This window comes from Lithobates pipiens, unplaced genomic scaffold (genome assembly GCF_037356315.1).
Source record: "Lithobates pipiens isolate NorthernLeopardFrog02 unplaced genomic scaffold, aLitPip1_a1.2 Scaffold_16, whole genome shotgun sequence".
Taxonomy (NCBI): Eukaryota; Metazoa; Chordata; class Amphibia; order Anura; family Ranidae; genus Lithobates; species Lithobates pipiens.
In genome coordinates this window covers 456,348,423-456,365,963 of record NW_027507748.1, presented here as the reverse complement: position 1 = coordinate 456,365,963, position 17,541 = coordinate 456,348,423, and the positions used below count along the sequence as shown (strand labels likewise).

At 44.4% G+C, this 17,541-nt stretch overlaps 2 protein-coding genes across 8 annotated transcripts in view; one reads left to right on the top strand and one right to left on the bottom strand.

Annotated features, from left to right (window-relative positions):
- PCID2 (PCI domain containing 2) overlaps positions 1-7,292 on the bottom strand; it is a 57,504-nt gene extending 50,212 nt beyond the window's left edge. For 3 of the 5 annotated variants that reach the window (XM_077482857.1, XM_077482859.1, XM_077482854.1), the window contains exons 1-2: positions 7,168-7,292; positions 1,024-1,108 (exon numbers count right to left, since the gene is read on the bottom strand). The gene's annotated coding sequence lies outside the window, so the exon portion shown is untranslated. Of the gene's footprint in view, positions 1-1,023; positions 1,109-6,976; positions 7,093-7,167 lie in introns of those variants that run through there. The other 2 variants (XM_077482856.1, XM_077482858.1) reach the window with 2 other exon arrangements.
- CUL4A (cullin 4A) overlaps positions 7,210-17,541 on the top strand; it is a 121,043-nt gene continuing 110,711 nt past the window's right edge. The window contains exons 1-2 of one of the 3 annotated variants that reach the window (XM_077482852.1): positions 7,210-7,336; positions 16,542-16,746. In XM_077482852.1, coding sequence (XP_077338978.1) covers positions 16,629-16,746 — 118 coding nt within the window. In that variant the 5' untranslated portion in view covers positions 7,210-7,336; positions 16,542-16,628. Of the gene's footprint in view, positions 7,451-16,541; positions 16,747-17,541 lie in introns of all 3 variants that reach the window. The other 2 variants (XM_077482851.1, XM_077482850.1) reach the window with 2 other exon arrangements.

Here is a 17,541-nt window from a genome sequence, read left to right as displayed (position 1 = left end):
ATAATGGACTACTATGCATCGCATAGTAGCCCATTATGTGTCACTTACCTGACACAGGAGCCAGCGAAGTCGCCGCTGTCCCCTGTAGTCCGCCGCATCCATCTTGTTGGGGGGGTCTCGCAGCTCCGCCGCTATCATTCGGCGAAGCCGCAATGACGTCACTCCCGCGCATGCGCACGGGAGCCGACACGCCCGGCAGCTCCGTCGCTGACAATGCCGCGATCAGTGCGCCTGCGCGCCGCTGTCTACGGTGCATGCGCCGTAGACAGCGGTGCCTGTTTTCGGGCAAATATCTCCTAAACCATATAGGTTTAGGAGATATTGCTTAGACCTACAGGTTAGCCTTAATCTAGGCTTAACTGTAGGTCAAAGTGGTTTGTAAGGGTTTACAACCACTTTAAACACTGGGTTTTATTCCGCTGTAAGGTGGTAATAAACCCACCAATTAAACTGTTTCCCAAAACAGTAAAAGGGGAACTAAACCCATCAATTTAACAATTAAAAAAAAACTGTTACATTCCCAGCATATGTGGGAAATGCAACGGTTACATTTTCTTGTAGTCTTAACCAAACTGTCAAACCAGATCACATGTGCAGCACCATGGCAGTTGAAGATCAAACAGAGGCCAAGACAGCAGCTTCCGTGGCTGAAAATCATAGGAAGGTTTAGCTCCGCTTTAAATTCAAGAAATCCCTTGAACTGTTACAGTTACTAGTGTGCTCATGTCAGCTTGCAACAAAACTGTCAAGCCACTGAAACAACACTAAACCCGTCTAATTAAGGGGAACTAAACCCATCGATTCAACGGTTTCAAAAAAACTGTTACATCCCAGGCATGCTGTGAATAACTGTCAGAGTGGCTTAAAGAGGAACAAAACCCATTAGTTTAACGGGTTCAAAAAACATTTACATTTCCAGGACCAGATAGCAACACTTCACAGAAACACAATGTTAATGATAAATAATACCTTTGATACAGTTGTCCTTTAACACTTCCTCCACCTAGGTCTTATTACACTCACCAGTTCTGGATCCCCCGAGATCTTTGCAGGGCAAACCACTGTAGTTCTCCTGGTCAGGCTCTTCTTCAACAACATTCATTCATTCCTATAAAAAGAACACGTATTACTAAGGCAAAAGGCGAACAGCCGTTCCATAGGAATAAATGGAGACTGTTTCATAGATACATGGCAATACCAAAACTAGGCTCATAGACTTTAGAAGCAATGGCTATGATGGTCCCAGCAGGCCCCAATGTGAATATTTAGGGGACAGGAAGGACTCATTCACACCAGACAAGTTGGGGCCAAGCTGGCTGCTATTTCCAGCACAGCACTTATGCCTAAACAAGGCAAAATGCCTAATTTCCTTAATGCTTCATTTACACCTGGGCAATTCTGCCTGCAATTCAGAACTGTGGCAAAACGTGGGACGTGCTTGCCATCTATAATTTCTCAATGGCACCCCAAACGCGGTGCAATTTCGTTGCACGACAAATCAAGCAAAAATGTCACCCAAAAGAAAATTTAGAAATATGGCACCGCAAACGCATCCCATATTCTTCCGCTATTCTGAATCGCTGTGGCTCAAATCATGCAGTTGTGAATGGAGCCAACTGTTAGTTCACAACAGTGTTGAAAAAGTACTGCATGCAATCATTTTTTTTCAGCACAACAGGCTGTGATGTGAAGCATCACATTGCAATTAGACGGGCTCGGGCGTAATTAAAATTCCACATGCCCGATCCCACCAGGAAGCCGACACTGCACAGCACTAATCACAGGCAGTGAGACATTTCCTGATCTGTGCAGCTGCGGACTGGGAAATGTCACTCCCTGTGATTAGCGCTGTACAATGTCGGCTTCCTAGCGGGATCGGGCATGTGGGATTTTGAACACGCCCGAACCCATCTTTAGTTGCAATGCATCTGAGGCGATAGGAAATGTACTGAATTATCACTTGTGACATTTAAAAAAGTTTAGTGAAAAAAAAAAAAAAAAGAAAAGTGTGGTGCCCTGGGAACTGCGCATCAGCAACGTGTCTCTCATTACACACCAGTAGCTGTGCATTCAGCGCGGCTCGCTGGTGTGAATGGGCCCTAAGAGTCAACCTCACCACACACATTACAATCTAATTGTACAATGTCCTTTTGATCTAGTGTCTGTCTGATTAGATTAGGACATTCCTCAAAAGTTACACTGCTTTGGTAAAGCAAAAGTTGTCAGATTTTAACATATATGAGTCCCTAAATTTGGGGGATTATTGGGTAGGGGAAGGGGAAACAAATATACAGTAAAGCTAGGCGCACACACATATTAAAATTTTGCCGGATCAGCAGGGACTGGCTAAATTCATCTCTGTATGTAGGCATCCCGGTTCAACAGAAGCCAATCATTAGATCAGCTGCTGTCAGATGGTCATGCTGAAAAACCTCCTTTGATCAGTGAATTGCAAGTGTATTCTGACAGTGGGGGAGGAGTTCCCGCTGTCAGGAGACAATAACACAACAGGGAGGAGTCCTGCATCCACATATTTGTGTGGATGCAGGAATCTGTTTTTAATGTCTTTCATTAATCCAGAGGCTGTAAAGAAAATCTGTGCGACATTCCACAAGTGATGGATACAAAGCAGACTGCAGCCATATAAATCCATCTGATCGCATAACACAGCGGTCTCCAAACTGAGGCCCGAGGGCAGGATGTGGCCCTTTGCTTGCATTCATCAGGCCTTTGGGGTACTAGTCCACCCACTGACACCAACAATGGGGCAAAATTTCTGTCACTGACATCAAAAGTATTGGCAGTATTCCTCCCAGTAACACCATAAAAAGGGCACAATTCCTCCCACTGATACAGACGATGAGGCACAATGAGTCCCATAGATATCAAGGATGAAGCACTATTCCTTCCATTCATACCAACAAAGGGCCACTATTCCTCCCACTGACACCAACAATGGGGCACAATTCCTCCCATTGAAAACCAACAGTGGGGCACTATTCCTTCCACTGGCACAATGATGGGGCACTATTCCTTCCACTGGCACAATGATGGGGCACTATTCCTTCCACTGGCACAATGATGGGGCACTATTCCTTCCACTGGCACAATGATGGGGCACTATTCCTTCCACTGGCACCAATGATGGGGCACTATGCCTTCCACTGGCACCAATGATGGGGCACTATGCCTTCCACTGGCACCAATGATGGGGCACTATGCCTTCCACTGGCACCAATGATGGGGCACTATGCCTTCCACTGGCACCAATGATGGGGCACTATGCCTTCCACTGGCACCAATGATGGAGCACTATGCCTTCCACTGGCACCAATGATGGGGGCACTATTCCTTCCACTGGCACCAATGATGGGGGCACTATTCCTTCCACTGGCACCAATGATGGGGCACTATTCCTTCCACTGGCACCAGAGATGGGGCCCTAATCCTCACACTGGCACCAGAGATGGGGCCCTATTCCTGACACTGGCACCAGAGATGGGGCCCTATTCCTCCCACTGGCACCAGAGATGGGGCCCTATTCTTCCCACTGGCACCAGAGATGGGGCCCTATTCCTCCCACTGGCACCAGAGATGGGGCCCTATTCCTCCCACTGGCACCAGTGATGGGGCCCTATTCCTCCCACTGGCACCAGTGATGGGGCCCTATTCCTCCCACTGGCACCAGTGATGGGGCCCTATTCCTTCCACTGGCACCAGTGATGGGGCCCTATTCCTTCCACTGGCACCAGTGATGGGGCCCTATTCCTTCCACTGGCACCAGTGATGGGGCCCTATTCCTCCCACTGGCACCAGAGATGGGGCCCTATTCCTCCCACTGGCACCAGTGATGGGGCCCTATTCCTCCCACTGGCACCAGTGATGGGGCCCTATTCCTCCCACTGGCACCAGTGATGGGGCCCTATTCCTTCCACTGGCACCAGTGATGGGGCACTATTCCTCCCACTGGCACCAGTGGTGGGGCACTATTCCTCTCACTGGCACCAGTGATTGGGGCACTATTCCTCCCACTGGCACCAGTGATGGGGCACTATTCCTCCCACTGGCACCAGTGATGGGGCACTATTCCTCCCACTGGCAGCACCAGTGATGGGGCACTATTCCTCCCACTGGCAGCACCAGTGATGGGGCACTATTCCTCCCACTGGCACCAGTGATGGGGCACTATTCCTCCCACTGGCACCAGTGATGGGGCACTATTCCTCCCACTGGCAGCACCAGTGATGGGGCACTATTCCTCCCACTGGCACCAGTGATGGGGCCCTATTCCTCCCACTGGCACCAGTGATGGGGCCCTATTCCTTCCACTGGCACCAGTGATGGGGCACTATTCCTCCCACTGGCACCAGTGGTGGGGCACTATTCCTCTCACTGGCACCAGTGATTGGGGCACTATTCCTCCCACTGGCACCAGTGATGGGGCACTATTCCTCCCACTGGCACCAGTGATGGGGCACTATTCCTCCCACTGGCACCAGTGATGGGGCACTATTCCTCCCACTGGCAGCACCAGTGATGGGGCACTATTCCTCCCACTGGCACCAGTGATGGGGCACTATTCCTCCCACTGGCACCAATAATGGGGCACTATTCCTCCCACTGGCACCAGTTACATAGTTAGTAAGGTTGAATAAAGACACCAGTCCATCCAGTTCAACCTGAGTGAGTGTCTACAATTGTCCCTATCCCTGTACATTGTACATTCAAATTGGTCCCTACCCTCAAGGAGCCCACAATCCAAGGTCCCCATTCATATACTAGGGCCAATTTTGGACAGAAGCCAATTAACCTACCTGCATGTCTTTGGAGTGTGGGAGGAAACCGGAGTATCCGGAGGAAACAAACGCAGGCACAGGGAGAACATGCAAACTCCAGGCAGGTAGTGTCATGGTTGGGAACCAGCGACCCTTCCTACTGCTAGACAAGAGTGCTAACCACTACACCACTGTGTCGACCAGTGATGGGGCGCTATTCCTCCCACTGGCACCAGTGATGGGGTGCTATTCCTTTCACTGGCACCAGTGATGGGGCGCTATTCCTCCCACTGGCACCAGTGATGGGGCGCTATTCCTCCCACTGGCACCAGTGATGGGGCGCTATTCCTCCCACTGGCACCAGTGATGGGGCGCTATTCCTCCCACTGGCACCAGTGATGGGGCCCTATTCCTCCCACTGGCACCAGTGATGGGGCGCTATTCCTCCCACTGGCACCAGTGATGGGGCGCTAATCCTCCCACTGGCACCAGTGATGGGGCGCTATCCCTCCCACTGGCACCAGTGATGGGGCGATATCCCTCCCACTGGCACCAGAGATGGGGCCCTATTCCTACCACTGGCACCAGAGATGGGGCCCTATTCCTACCACTGGCACCAGAGATGGGGCCCTATTCCTACCACTGGCACCAGAGATGGGGCCCTATTCCTACCACTGGCACCAGAGATGGGGCCCTATTCCTACCACTGGCACCAGAGATGGGGCCCTATTCCTACCACTGGCACCAGAGATGGGGCTCTATTCCTACCACTGGCACCAGAGATGGGGCCCTATTCCTCCCACTGGCACCAGAGATGGGGCCCTATTCCTCTCACTGGCACCAGTGATGGGTCCCTATTCCTCCCACTGGCACCAGTGATGGGTCCCTATTCCTCCCACTGGCACCAGTGATGGGTCCCTATTCCTCCCACTGGCACCAGTGATGGGGCCCTATAACTCCCACTGGCACCAGTGATGGGGCCCTATAACTCCCACTGGCACCAGTGATGGGGCCCTATTCCTCACACTGGCACCAGTGATGGGGCCCTATTCCTCACACTGGCACCAGAGATGGGGCCCTATTCCTCCCACTGGCACCAGAGATGGGGCCCTATTCCTCCCACTGGCCCCAGAGATGGGGCTCTATTCCTACCACTGGCACCAGTGATGGGGCCCTATTCCTACCACTGGCACCAGTGATGGGGCCCTATTCCTCCCACTGGCACCAATGATGGGGCACTATTATTTCCACTGGCACCAGTGATGGGGCACTATTATTTCCACTAGCACCAGTGATGGGGCACTATTATTTCCACTGGCACCAGAGATGGGGCCCTATTCCTCCCACTGGCACCAGAGATGGGGCCCTATTCCTCCCACTGGCACCAGAGATGGGTCCCTATTCCTCTCACTGGCACTAGTGATGGGGCCCTATTCCTCCCACTGGCACCAGTGATGGGGCCCTATTCCTCCCACTGGCACCAGTGATGGGGCCCTATTCCTCCCACTGGCACCAGTGATGGGGCCCTATTCCTCCCACTGGCACCAGTGATGGGGCCCTATTCCTCCCACTGGCACCAGTGATGGGGCCCTATTCCTCCCACTGGCACCAGTGATGGGGCCCTATTCCTCCCACTGGCACCAGAGATGGGGCCCTATTCCTCCCACTGGCACCAGAGATGGGGCCCTATTCCTCCCACTGGCACCAGAGATGGGGCCCTATTCCTCCCACTGGCACCAGAGATGGGGCCCTATTCCTCCCACTGGCACCAGAGATGGGGCTCTATTCCAACCACTGGCACCAGTGATGGGGCCCTATTCCTACCACTGGCACCAGTGATGGGGCCCTATTCCTCCCACTGGCACCAATGATGGGGCACTATTATTTCCACTGGCACCAGTGATGGCGCACTATTATTTCCACTGGCACCAGTGATGGGGCACTATTATTTCCACTGGCACCAGGGATGGGGCCCTATTCCTCCCACTGACACCAATGATGGGACACTATTATTTCCACTGACACCAACGATGGGACACTATGCTTCCCACTGGAACCAAAGAATGTTTACTCCCATTGGCCACAGTCCTCCCCCCCCCTAAAGTCTGAAGGAAAGTAAACTGCCCCTTTGTTTAGAAAGTTTGGAGCCCCCTTACATAGCAGAATCTATCTAACCCGTGCTCTATACTTCTCACAACTACCTTGCTTGGCTATGAGGAATGAAAACCGGTCTGCTACATTTCAGTAACTCCTTTTGTCATTGCACTCGCTGAAGACAAGTAACTAATACAGACATGACTGTACAATGACTATGCCTTCACTCCGACCCGTGTCTCCTTTTTGCTCTAAAATAAACGTTTTCATAAAAAAAAGAAACAAAATCCCCGCTTACCACACAGCCCACGCGCATGCGTCAAGAACTCCAAGTCGGCGCAAGCTGATGACGCAAATCGGCAGCGAGAACTAGGACTAAGGTGCTAGGAGAGCGGCGCCTGCGCCGTGGCTTGTGTTGGTATTTGCAGCAGTCGTGAGAGCTGGAGGCGCATGCGCGGTTGTGCATGGTGAGTTCCTGGATTGTAGCCGGTGATCGGTGTTTTGTTGCAGTCCGAGAGAGAGATGACGTGCAGAGCAGACATGGCACGCCGGGAGCACCAAGGCAGTGTTGTCTGTATGTGGTCAGTGTTTGTGTCCTGAGGCAGGCGGTGTCACCAAGGCTCAGCACTGTCCTGTGATGAGGATTAGATGTGCATTAACCCTGCAGAGCCAGGCCCAGCTCTTCATTGTGTACATTGGATACAGGCCTGGGCAGATATTGAAGGCTTAGGGAGAATAATATGTTATACATCCTATTATTTCATCTCTTTGTCTGACCCCTTCCCTCATCCATTGCTAAAGTCCATCTAAAAAAAGCCTCAGCCAGTTGCTGTTTTGGATGTAGTTGTGAGGGGTTAGAACCTCTGTGATGTTTTGACTCCTTCCTGTGTACATTTTAACAAAGCCTCTACACCAGGGGGGTGGGAAGAATCAGCCGATTGTGTAATTGGCTGTGACAACGGTCACATGATCAGGAGCTTTCTACCAATCATTAGTTGTCTGTCAGCTCAGTCACTGCACACAGAAAGATCCGCCGTCCATGGGCACATATGTGTGTTGGCGTTAAAGGTCACACTTTAGAAAGATGTTAAGTCCAGGTTTACACTGATGTGATTTTACGGTGCAATTTCTGTTGACAGTTGCAATTTTTGTTTGGGGGGGGGGGGGGGACTGGGCATAGCTGGAGATTAAATTCACACCACACCAAACTCACATGGGACTCCTTTTTTTTATGCAGGTCAAAATCGCACTGCATTAATGTGAACGGCCTTCATTGGAAATTAATGCTTTTTTAGGTGACATGCAAATCTATGCTTTTTGGATTGCATCTGATCCGCATAGAATTTGCACAAGTCCGAAACCGGCAAAGGGAGAAGTCTCGCTTGTCTTGTTTCCCGGGGAACAAAGTACATGTATTACTTACGCCTATGTGTTGCCCTAAAGTGGTTGTAAACCCTTACATGTACCCAGTGAGGTGACTATCCTCTGGTGATACACAGAGATGAAACCAATCCTTCAACATAAGTTGTATCTGTGTCTCTGCAGCCCTTTCTTCTCTACATCCATTAAACGCGCTGATTTTATAAAGCTTGTCTGAGAGTTCAGAAAAAAATGGGGGCATGGAGCTGAAGTTACACTCTGCAGAGCTCAGTGAGGAGAGCTCTGAGAGCTGATTGGAGGGAAGGGACAGCCACTCCTTCACACAGCAACACAGGAACAGAACCGAGGCTGTCAATCAGGTGGAGCTCCCTCCCCTGTCACCTTTTTTTTCTCTTGGTGTCAGGAAAACTTGACCAAATGCCGATAGTGGAGGAATAAGGCAGAAGACAAAAATTACATTTAGGCTTGATTCATACCTATGCAGGTTGCAGTTTGCATATTGCAGGTGCATTTTGTGTTTTCCAATACACGCTTTTCATCCATTTCATCCTTTCCATAAAATGCACAGATGTGAACTACATCCATAGGAAACCATGTTAAATAGAATGTAGTGTATTTCTGCAAACCTGAAAACGTGCTAAAAAATGCATAGGTGTGAAGTAGGCCTTAGTGCTCTTAATTGAGACAAGTAGACACTAACAAGGACTATGCTTTATCCATATTTCATGTCTGAGGTTCACAGCCACTTTAAGGTCACCATGCACTGTACAATCTACCATCAACTATATAGTACAGGGGTCTGCTTCACTGTATACCAATTGAATGGATTGTTTAGATTTAACCTAATTTAAAATTTTGTGGGAAATCCAAATATTTTATATTCTAATTGTATAGTCCGCCTGAAGGCTAAGTTTACCCTGTGGAACTTGTTACAAGTTCTACCTGTATTTAGGGTGGAACTTTAATGTGTACCACCCCCTGAACCCCCCACCAGCCAAAAAACCCGCTTCAGTGTTGTGGCTCGTACACACGATCTGAAAATCGGACGAAAAATATCACTTTCAACGTGATCGTACAATGATCAGATCGTTAGTACATAGCTTTCGACAATTCATTCAATATTATTTGATGGGACAAGCACAAAAATTTTCCTCGCATGATACCAGATTGTATGATTTTCATTTAGTCAGTACAGTTGTCATCCGAAAATACAATACAAATACATTAAAACACATGACATCACTTCCCATTTATTTTTATTTTTTTCCTGTCGTACGAGAATTTTCATAACCTATTCAATTTCTATTTGGGACCATTAAGCGAACAAAGTTCTACGATATTTGGATCGTGTGTACGGGCCATTACAGCAGGCAGGGGGTTCTTTTTCCTGCACCCGCCATCACAATTCAAAATTAGTGCAGCCGTGCAGGGCTCTGCCCACATGGCCGCATTATTTATTCAGTTTCCTGTGAATAAATCAACTACAACTACCATCATCCACTGAGGCTGACGGCTTGTAGTTGTGAATGGACTGTGAAGGGCGCTAATGAGTTGCTCTTTTATTTCATTTACAAGCCCTACAGCTTGTATACAGTCAGCCACATTGGAGGTATGGGCCAAAAACTGCAGGGCTGGTTTGCAGAAGCCTGACATTGCACCACTGATCATGGGTGCAGGCTTACCAGGCTCCTGCAGGAAAAACTAATAACTGCAATTTTTTTTTTATATATATAAAAATAGTGAGCTGCGCTAAAAAAAAGGGTTTTCACGTGATTTGACACAGGTGATTACTATTTGTGTTTTTTCTATGCATACATTAATTATATGATTCATTTATATGATTCAAACTATGCATTATTCAATATTCACATTCACTTAATTACATCACTACATCACATCATTAGATCACTTATGTTTCTAACTGTATGAATTTATTTATTTAGAACACTTTTTTATTTTTTTTTAGCGCAGCTCACCATTTTTATATAGTTTATATTATCAAAGTATTACGATTAGAGTTGCTGCTTATAGGGAGGGTTTTTGAATAGCGCAGTTTACTCTTTTTACCAAATTTTTTTTTTCTGCATAAAAATGTACATTTATTATGTTTTCTTAAAAGGTGAACAACTTCTTTTTAAGGCTAGCTGTGAGATCAGACAGGGCACCCCTCCACTGCTGCCTGACAATGCAGTTAGGGAAGAGATGGCTGCTTTGATGGATGGTGATTTTTTTGATTTTTTTTTTCCCCCTGTCTTCTAGTAAATTTTAGCTACATTGGCAACATACACTCACTCTCTCTCTTTATCCTGATGACCACTGTCACTGGGAGGGAAAGTGAGAAGAGCCCAAAATTTGTCACTGAAACAGAAATGGATAGGACATTTTTCAATGGAGACATGTATTCTGGGTGACAACTAACAGGGTATTTCCTCTATTCTTTGGAGATTTTCTCTCACTTGCTGTTCTGGCTACAGGGCAGTAAGTGAAGGAAAACTCCCCAAGGGCACACAGATAGGAAAAAAAAACCTGTTAGGGGTTTATCTGTTCCCTACTCCAAATCTAAAATATTCTGTATCTTTTCTTTAGGAGAGGTACACAATATTGCAAGCCACATTCTACCACATTTACCTTTTTTTTTGGAGACCTGCCACAGCGGCACCATCCAGTTTGGCGTGTGTAAAAGCACAGCATGTTTGCCAATGCATGGGGGGCCATCAACAATTAATGCCACTCTCGCAAAAGTGCAGCGTGTTTTTCTCTGTGGGTCAGAAACCCACAAGTTATCGATCTGTATTAGAGTTGCACGATTCTGGCTAAAATGAGAATAACAATTATTTTGCTTAGAAGATGGATCACAATTTTCGTGGCTAGGGGTGCACCGAATGGGTTTTTTGGTGCCGAAACCGATACAGAAAATGAAAAATACACTAGGCCGAAAACTGATACCGAAACATATTTAAAAAAAAATATTTTTGTACAGGAGATGGTCAGAGACTGGGAACATGGTACAGGAGATGGTCAGAGACTGGGAACATGGTACAGGAGATGGTCAGAGACTGGGAACATGGTACAGGAGATGGTCAGAGACTGGGAACATGGTTTTCATCTGACTTTTGTTGGCTGTGCGAACAGACAAACTTTTTGACAACAGTCCGATGGAGCAAAGTCCGATCGTGTGTACACAAAACCATCGGACTTTTGTACAAAGTACAAACACGCATGCTCAGAACCAATGCAAAAGATCAGACAATATGTTGAAGTGTCACTACGTTCGTGTTTATTGCCTAAAAAGTCTGATCGTGTGTATGCAATACAACGCCCACGCCCTTTGTACAAAAGTCCACGGGAAAGTATGTACAAAGTCCGATCGTGTGTATGAGGCTTAAGAAGGAAGTTAGTTAGAATGTTTAATTTTAAAAACTTGGCAGACTGCCCAGATATTTTCTTTTGACAGCTGAGTGAGCAGATAAGTCTCTCCACTTGTTATATGAAAGAATCGGCAAGCTCTGCAATAGAGATCATCAGAGGGGTTGAATTGAGATCACGATTTTTTAATGATTACTTATGCAGCTCTACTCTGTGCACACGTGACTCTAGGCTTAAAGTGGAGCTCCTTCAGAAAAAAAATACACGTCATCAGCTACAAATACTGTAGGTGATGACTGTTAGGCGCTTCTAAACTGCCAGTAAAACACTGAGCGCTTTTGAAGAGCTTTCCATTCATTTCAATGGAGAGGGGTGTTTTTTCACCACCCTGCCAGCGCACAGTGAAAAAGCATTCATTTATTTTATTGGAAATAGGTTTTATGAGCTTCTCAGCGCTTTTTTTTTATTTATTTATTTTTTTTATGACATGAAAGCGCCTGTAAAGCACCTCAGTGTGAAAGGGGTCTAAGGGGAACCAGCAGTGACGCTGGTTTCACTGCCGGTTGAAACCTCTGAAAGGGCTGCTTATAATGATCAGCATTTATTTATTTATGTCAGAGCTTGACAAATTTTGTTAGTTTAAAAAAAAAAAAACACTGGCAAAGTTTTTTATTTTCAACAAACAAAACTCCTTCTCTAATGTAGCCCTTTAGTTTATCTTTACAGATGCACTACACATGCAGAGTACACAGAGGTGTCGGTATGTGAAGAAGGAAAAAGATAACTTTTAGCTCTAGCTGCGGTTAAGCAGCAGAGCTAAATTGTTTTTTGTTTCTGTTTTTTTTTTGTTTTTTTAGATGTTGACCACTTGCCTAAGCACTCTTGTCAGCTTTTAGTGCTATCTCACTTTGAATGACAATTGTGTGGTCATGTAACACTGTACCCAAATGAAAAGTTTGGAGACAGAGTGCTCTTTTGGTGGTATTTATTCACCACTGGGGTTTCCTACGTTTTTCTATATAAACGGGGAAAAAAAGGGAAAATTTGGGGGAAAATTTTATTTTTCTTAATTTTTGTTTAGAAAATGTTGCAAATAAGTAATTTTTCTTCTTCACTGATGAGGCGGCACTGGTGAGGTGACACTGATAGCACTGATGAGGAGGCACTGCAAATTTTGCATATCATTTTTCTTCACCGGTGAGGCTGCTCTGGTGGGCACTGATGGGCTGCTCTGGTGGGCACTGATAGAAACTGATGGGCTGCATTGATAATGAGGACACTGATTATCTGTGTAAATGTGCCTGTCAGAATTGCTGGTTACCAGCTTTCCTTTTCTCACGCTGTGACAGCGCTTGAGAGAAGGACTGCTGATAAACTGCAAGTCTGTGTACAATGTGATCAGCTGTGATTGGACACAGCTGATCACACAGTAAAGGGCCGCTGTGATTTGCTCTTTACCTCGATTTTGGTTAAAAAAAACAAAAAAAAAAACTTTACTGGGTTTCAAAACTTCTCAAAGCTGTAGAAACTAAAATCAATCATTCTCTTTGAATAGGATTAAAGTGCAACTTCACTTAAACTGAAGTTCTGCTCGTCTTCCTCTTCCTCCCTCCTCTTTAAGTTTGGGCACTGAAAAGAGAAGTATGGGTCTCTCTCTTTTTTTTTTTTTTTTTTTTTTTTTTTTTTTATTCAAATTAATACTTACCTAGGTGGAGGCAACATCAGTTCAATGCTGCACCTGTGCCCTGGCGCCTCTGCTCTGAAAACCGAGCAATCGAGCATTGCCGATCGCTCGGTTTTCAGAGCTCCGTGAGCAGAGAGCTGTAGACTGTCATTCACAGCTCTTTGCTCATCTCGCTCATTGGATTGCTGAGCTGTGAAGGGGTAAGGAGTGCCCATCTTTGGCTCTCAGCAGCTCGCTGAGAGGCTGAGACGGATGTCAGTCCAGGGACCTGGCAGATCCAGACTTTGTCGCAGTAACACGGTGCCTGGACTGATATCCGTGACGTCAGCAATGAGCAGACTTCAGACCACTCTCTGCTGAAAACGCGTCACAGGAGTGCAAAACAAACTGCACTCCTGTGATCCATAGGAGAAGCCCAGCTAAACAAGCTCCTTTAATTTCTTTTGGGGGGGGGGGGGAGCAGGTTCCTGTTTTTGAAAGGTACGCATTCCCACTTCCGGTCGGATCACTGCTGCGATCTTAGCCGAAGTTCCCCTCTTACTTCATAGCTTTCTCTGACACATTGCAGGTCCCAGAAAGCTGCAGGACCATTTTTTACAATGCACAGTGTGGCTTGTACATGCGTAGCGGGAAGCTAGCTGTGAAGCTGCAAGCAGTCACAGCCAGCTTCCCGATGTAAACATGTTGGCGCCTGGAACCGAAGGTGGCCAATGAGCCGGCTCAGGTGAGGACAGCACTGGATCCTTGGGCTGATAAGTGGCCTATTATTACTACTCAGCAGCTACAGTATTTGTAGATGTTGACTTTTTTAATTTTTTTCTTTCAGATTGAAGAACCTCTTTAAATATTGGCTCAGGTTGCAGAAAGTAAACCTCAGTGTCATATGCTGTGGACTGCAGTGTTCTGTAAACCAGTCCAACCTCAAATACTTTGTGCGTCTACAATTGTGTTATCTTTAATGCTAACTGCTGCCTAAGAGTGACCTGCAAAATGTTGAACTGACTTTAGTAAGCATTTGTGGCATTTGACTGGTGACTGCATAATGATAGTATACTAAATTTATAGTGTTTTTTTTATTTAATTGCTTTCATTAATTCCTCGATTAAATATGTTTATGAAGGTCCTGGTATTCAAGGTGTTAAAAAAAGCTGACAGCTGTTGCAGTGATTCAGACATATCTCTTTTGTGGTGCTCTTGAAGTGAGCCCCCCTTTCCTTGCTAGCAGGGCCCATGGTCCTTCCCTTGGCTCCCCCCCTGGGGAGCCCAGAACCAAGGTGAATAGTGAAACTTTGAGAGTAGGAGGTGCTCACGAAATACCATTTGCCGATTCTTTCTGCCACTGATGAACCCAGATGTGATTTGTATTGTATTTGTTAGTCCCCTTGTGATAGCAATAAAGTTAAAGCAGTTGTAAATGCTGAACGTTTTTTTATCCTAATGCATTTTATGCATTGATATAAAAAAAAGTTTGTGTCCAGCATCCCCCAATTACTTACCTGAGCCGACATCTCTCTCCAGCAATGTACACAAATGTCTAAGCCTTCCGGGACACACCTCCTGATTGGCTGAGACACAGCAGTGGCGCCATTGGGTCCCACATTCTTTTAATACGGTGTCATTAACTTGTAAGCACCATTCCTCATATGTTGGTACATTTGAGGAAATCCATTTTTGTGCGATTAGCTTAGTTGAACTTAAGCATAAACATTGTAACAATTTTGTCAAAGGAATAGACTTTGTGTGTAAGTGAAAAAAGTTTAACCAATTAAACACTAAACCTTTTTCTGACATTTGTTGGTTTCAAATTAAAATAATTGTATTTATTTTTTTGCTAAAAAATTATTTAGAACCCCCAAACGTTCTATATATTTTTTAGTAGACACCCTAGAGAATAAAATGGTGGTTGCTGCAATATTTTATGTCACTCTGAATTTGAGCAGCAGTCTTTCAAATGCAATAATAAAAAAAAATACTTTCATGAATTTAAAAACAAAATCTAACCAGTAAAGTTAGCCCATTTCTTTTTTGTATAATGTGAAAGATTTTACATCACGAAAATCATGAGAGAATCGTGATCTTTTTATTCTAAGAAAAAAAATCGTGATTCTCATTGTGGCCAGAATTGTGCAGCTCTAGTGAATAGTATCAATTATTTTTTACCAGTACCTAAATAATATGCTTTTATTTTTTGTCCCAGTGACAGTAGTCTCCAGCACAAACAGAGAGGGGTATTCTCCCCAACTAGGAAGAAAAAAAATAAAATCTTAAATCCCTATTGGGGGTTTCAATGCTTCCCCATTCTGTCCAAGGTGGATAAAAATCAATGATTTTTTTTTTTTTTTAATTTAAATCAAATTTTTATTACCGTAAATTTATTTTAATAAAATGATTTTGGAGTAAAAATCTAGATAGTTTTTTTTGTATTTAAGATACATTAATAATTTAGCTTTTTCAGTATGAAATGAAGCTTAGTTATTATGTAGCACGAGGCTGTATATTCTGCAATATTTACATTTTTGGTAAACTCATTCAATGAATCTAAGATAACATGCACTGCATTGATGCATTCACACAATTTCACAGTAACCATGAGATAAAACAAAGTTCAGGAATATTCCTTTATCCCATTGTTTTGCAAATCTATGTACACTGCAAACTGTATGTTTGAATTGGTTCTGATATCGCAGTTTTACTAACCTGACAGCTTATTATTCTAAATAGGAAACCTTTTTTTTGTTTGCAAATATTAAAGATTCTAACTATCAGCAAGAATAGCATACATTTAGAGAGCACCTGTCATTTCAGATCCATCATGGTAGCGCCTGTTAGCGGGCATCCACTCACCTGCTGCAGCCGTGTCCCTCACCTTGTTGTGTCACTGCCGCATCACCAGACATCTCAGTAAACGGTCAACATCGGGTCAGAGGAGAAGCCGCTGTGGCTCTTTAAAAATGATGATTTAAATTGTCAGTTGCTCTTTAAAAATTATGTTTTAAATTGAGTTGATTTAAATCAAGCCTTTTTATGAGCGATTTAAATCGTATTTATATTGACTTGATTTAAATCAAATCCACCCCGATTTTATCCAAAATTGAAAAAAAATGTTTTGTTATTTGATTTTTGCCTAATTTAAATATGAAGTTGTGTTAAAAAAAATATATTGTTTGATTCTAATTTATTGCCTACTATGCAAGTGATAAATGTCATGTTCTGATTGTATGTATATATTGTTTTTTCTGTAGACACCAAATGAGCTGTTAATGATAATCTCCTGCTTGAGGACACCCACTTGAAATTACTTTCTTGGTGCTTTGCTGCACAACATTGCCATGGAGTCAGAAACTCAGAGGAAAGCACTAGTTGCCCACACCAATGGACTAACTAAGACTTCAGCCCTGCCCTCAAAACCCAAGACATCAAAAAAGCTGATTATCAAAAATTTTAAAGGTATGTTTCTAAAAAGATTTACATAGTTACCAAATCATAAGTTAGTTTTATAATCGTATTCACAACAACAACAAAAATAATACAAATATTTATTATTGTAAAATATTATTAATGTAATTTTATAATTATATATAATATATTATCTAGTTAAATTTATACAGCCCATATGTGATGGATCACACTAATTAACAGCACATTTCTTCAGACGGCTCTTGTTGGATTCTCGTAACATTCATACACACATTTACGGTCAAATCAGATATAAACCACTTTTCTTGGCAATATTTTTTTTGGATTGTGGGTGATAGGATAGTGTCCCTGGTGGGACTGAAACCCAACACAGAGAACTGCTAACCACTTCATCAATGGTGTTTTTAAAGAGCAACATGCAGAAAGACTCATGCATATATTGGAATGATCATTTTGGTAAAACAATAATATAGAGAAATCGAGTACACTGCATGAGTGGTTCAATGAATATATGAATATTTTTATCAAAAAAAAAAAAAAAATACCCTTGGCCTTCCAGCTAAATCACTTTTTCTTTGTTGCGTTGAATAATCTTTTTTTTGTTCTATTTATTTGCAAAAAAATGAAACTAGAACTATAGGGAAAACCTTTTTATTTTTTTATTTTTTTCCCATGATGGATAGCGTAAGGGAAGGTTATAACCCCTGTACAAAACATAAATAGCAGCGCGGGGTCCTCATCGGTAAAACAATGACAGTTTATTCAATATAAAGGATAGCATACGTACATGTAAAATTCTTGACATTCAGCATAGGAACTATAGCA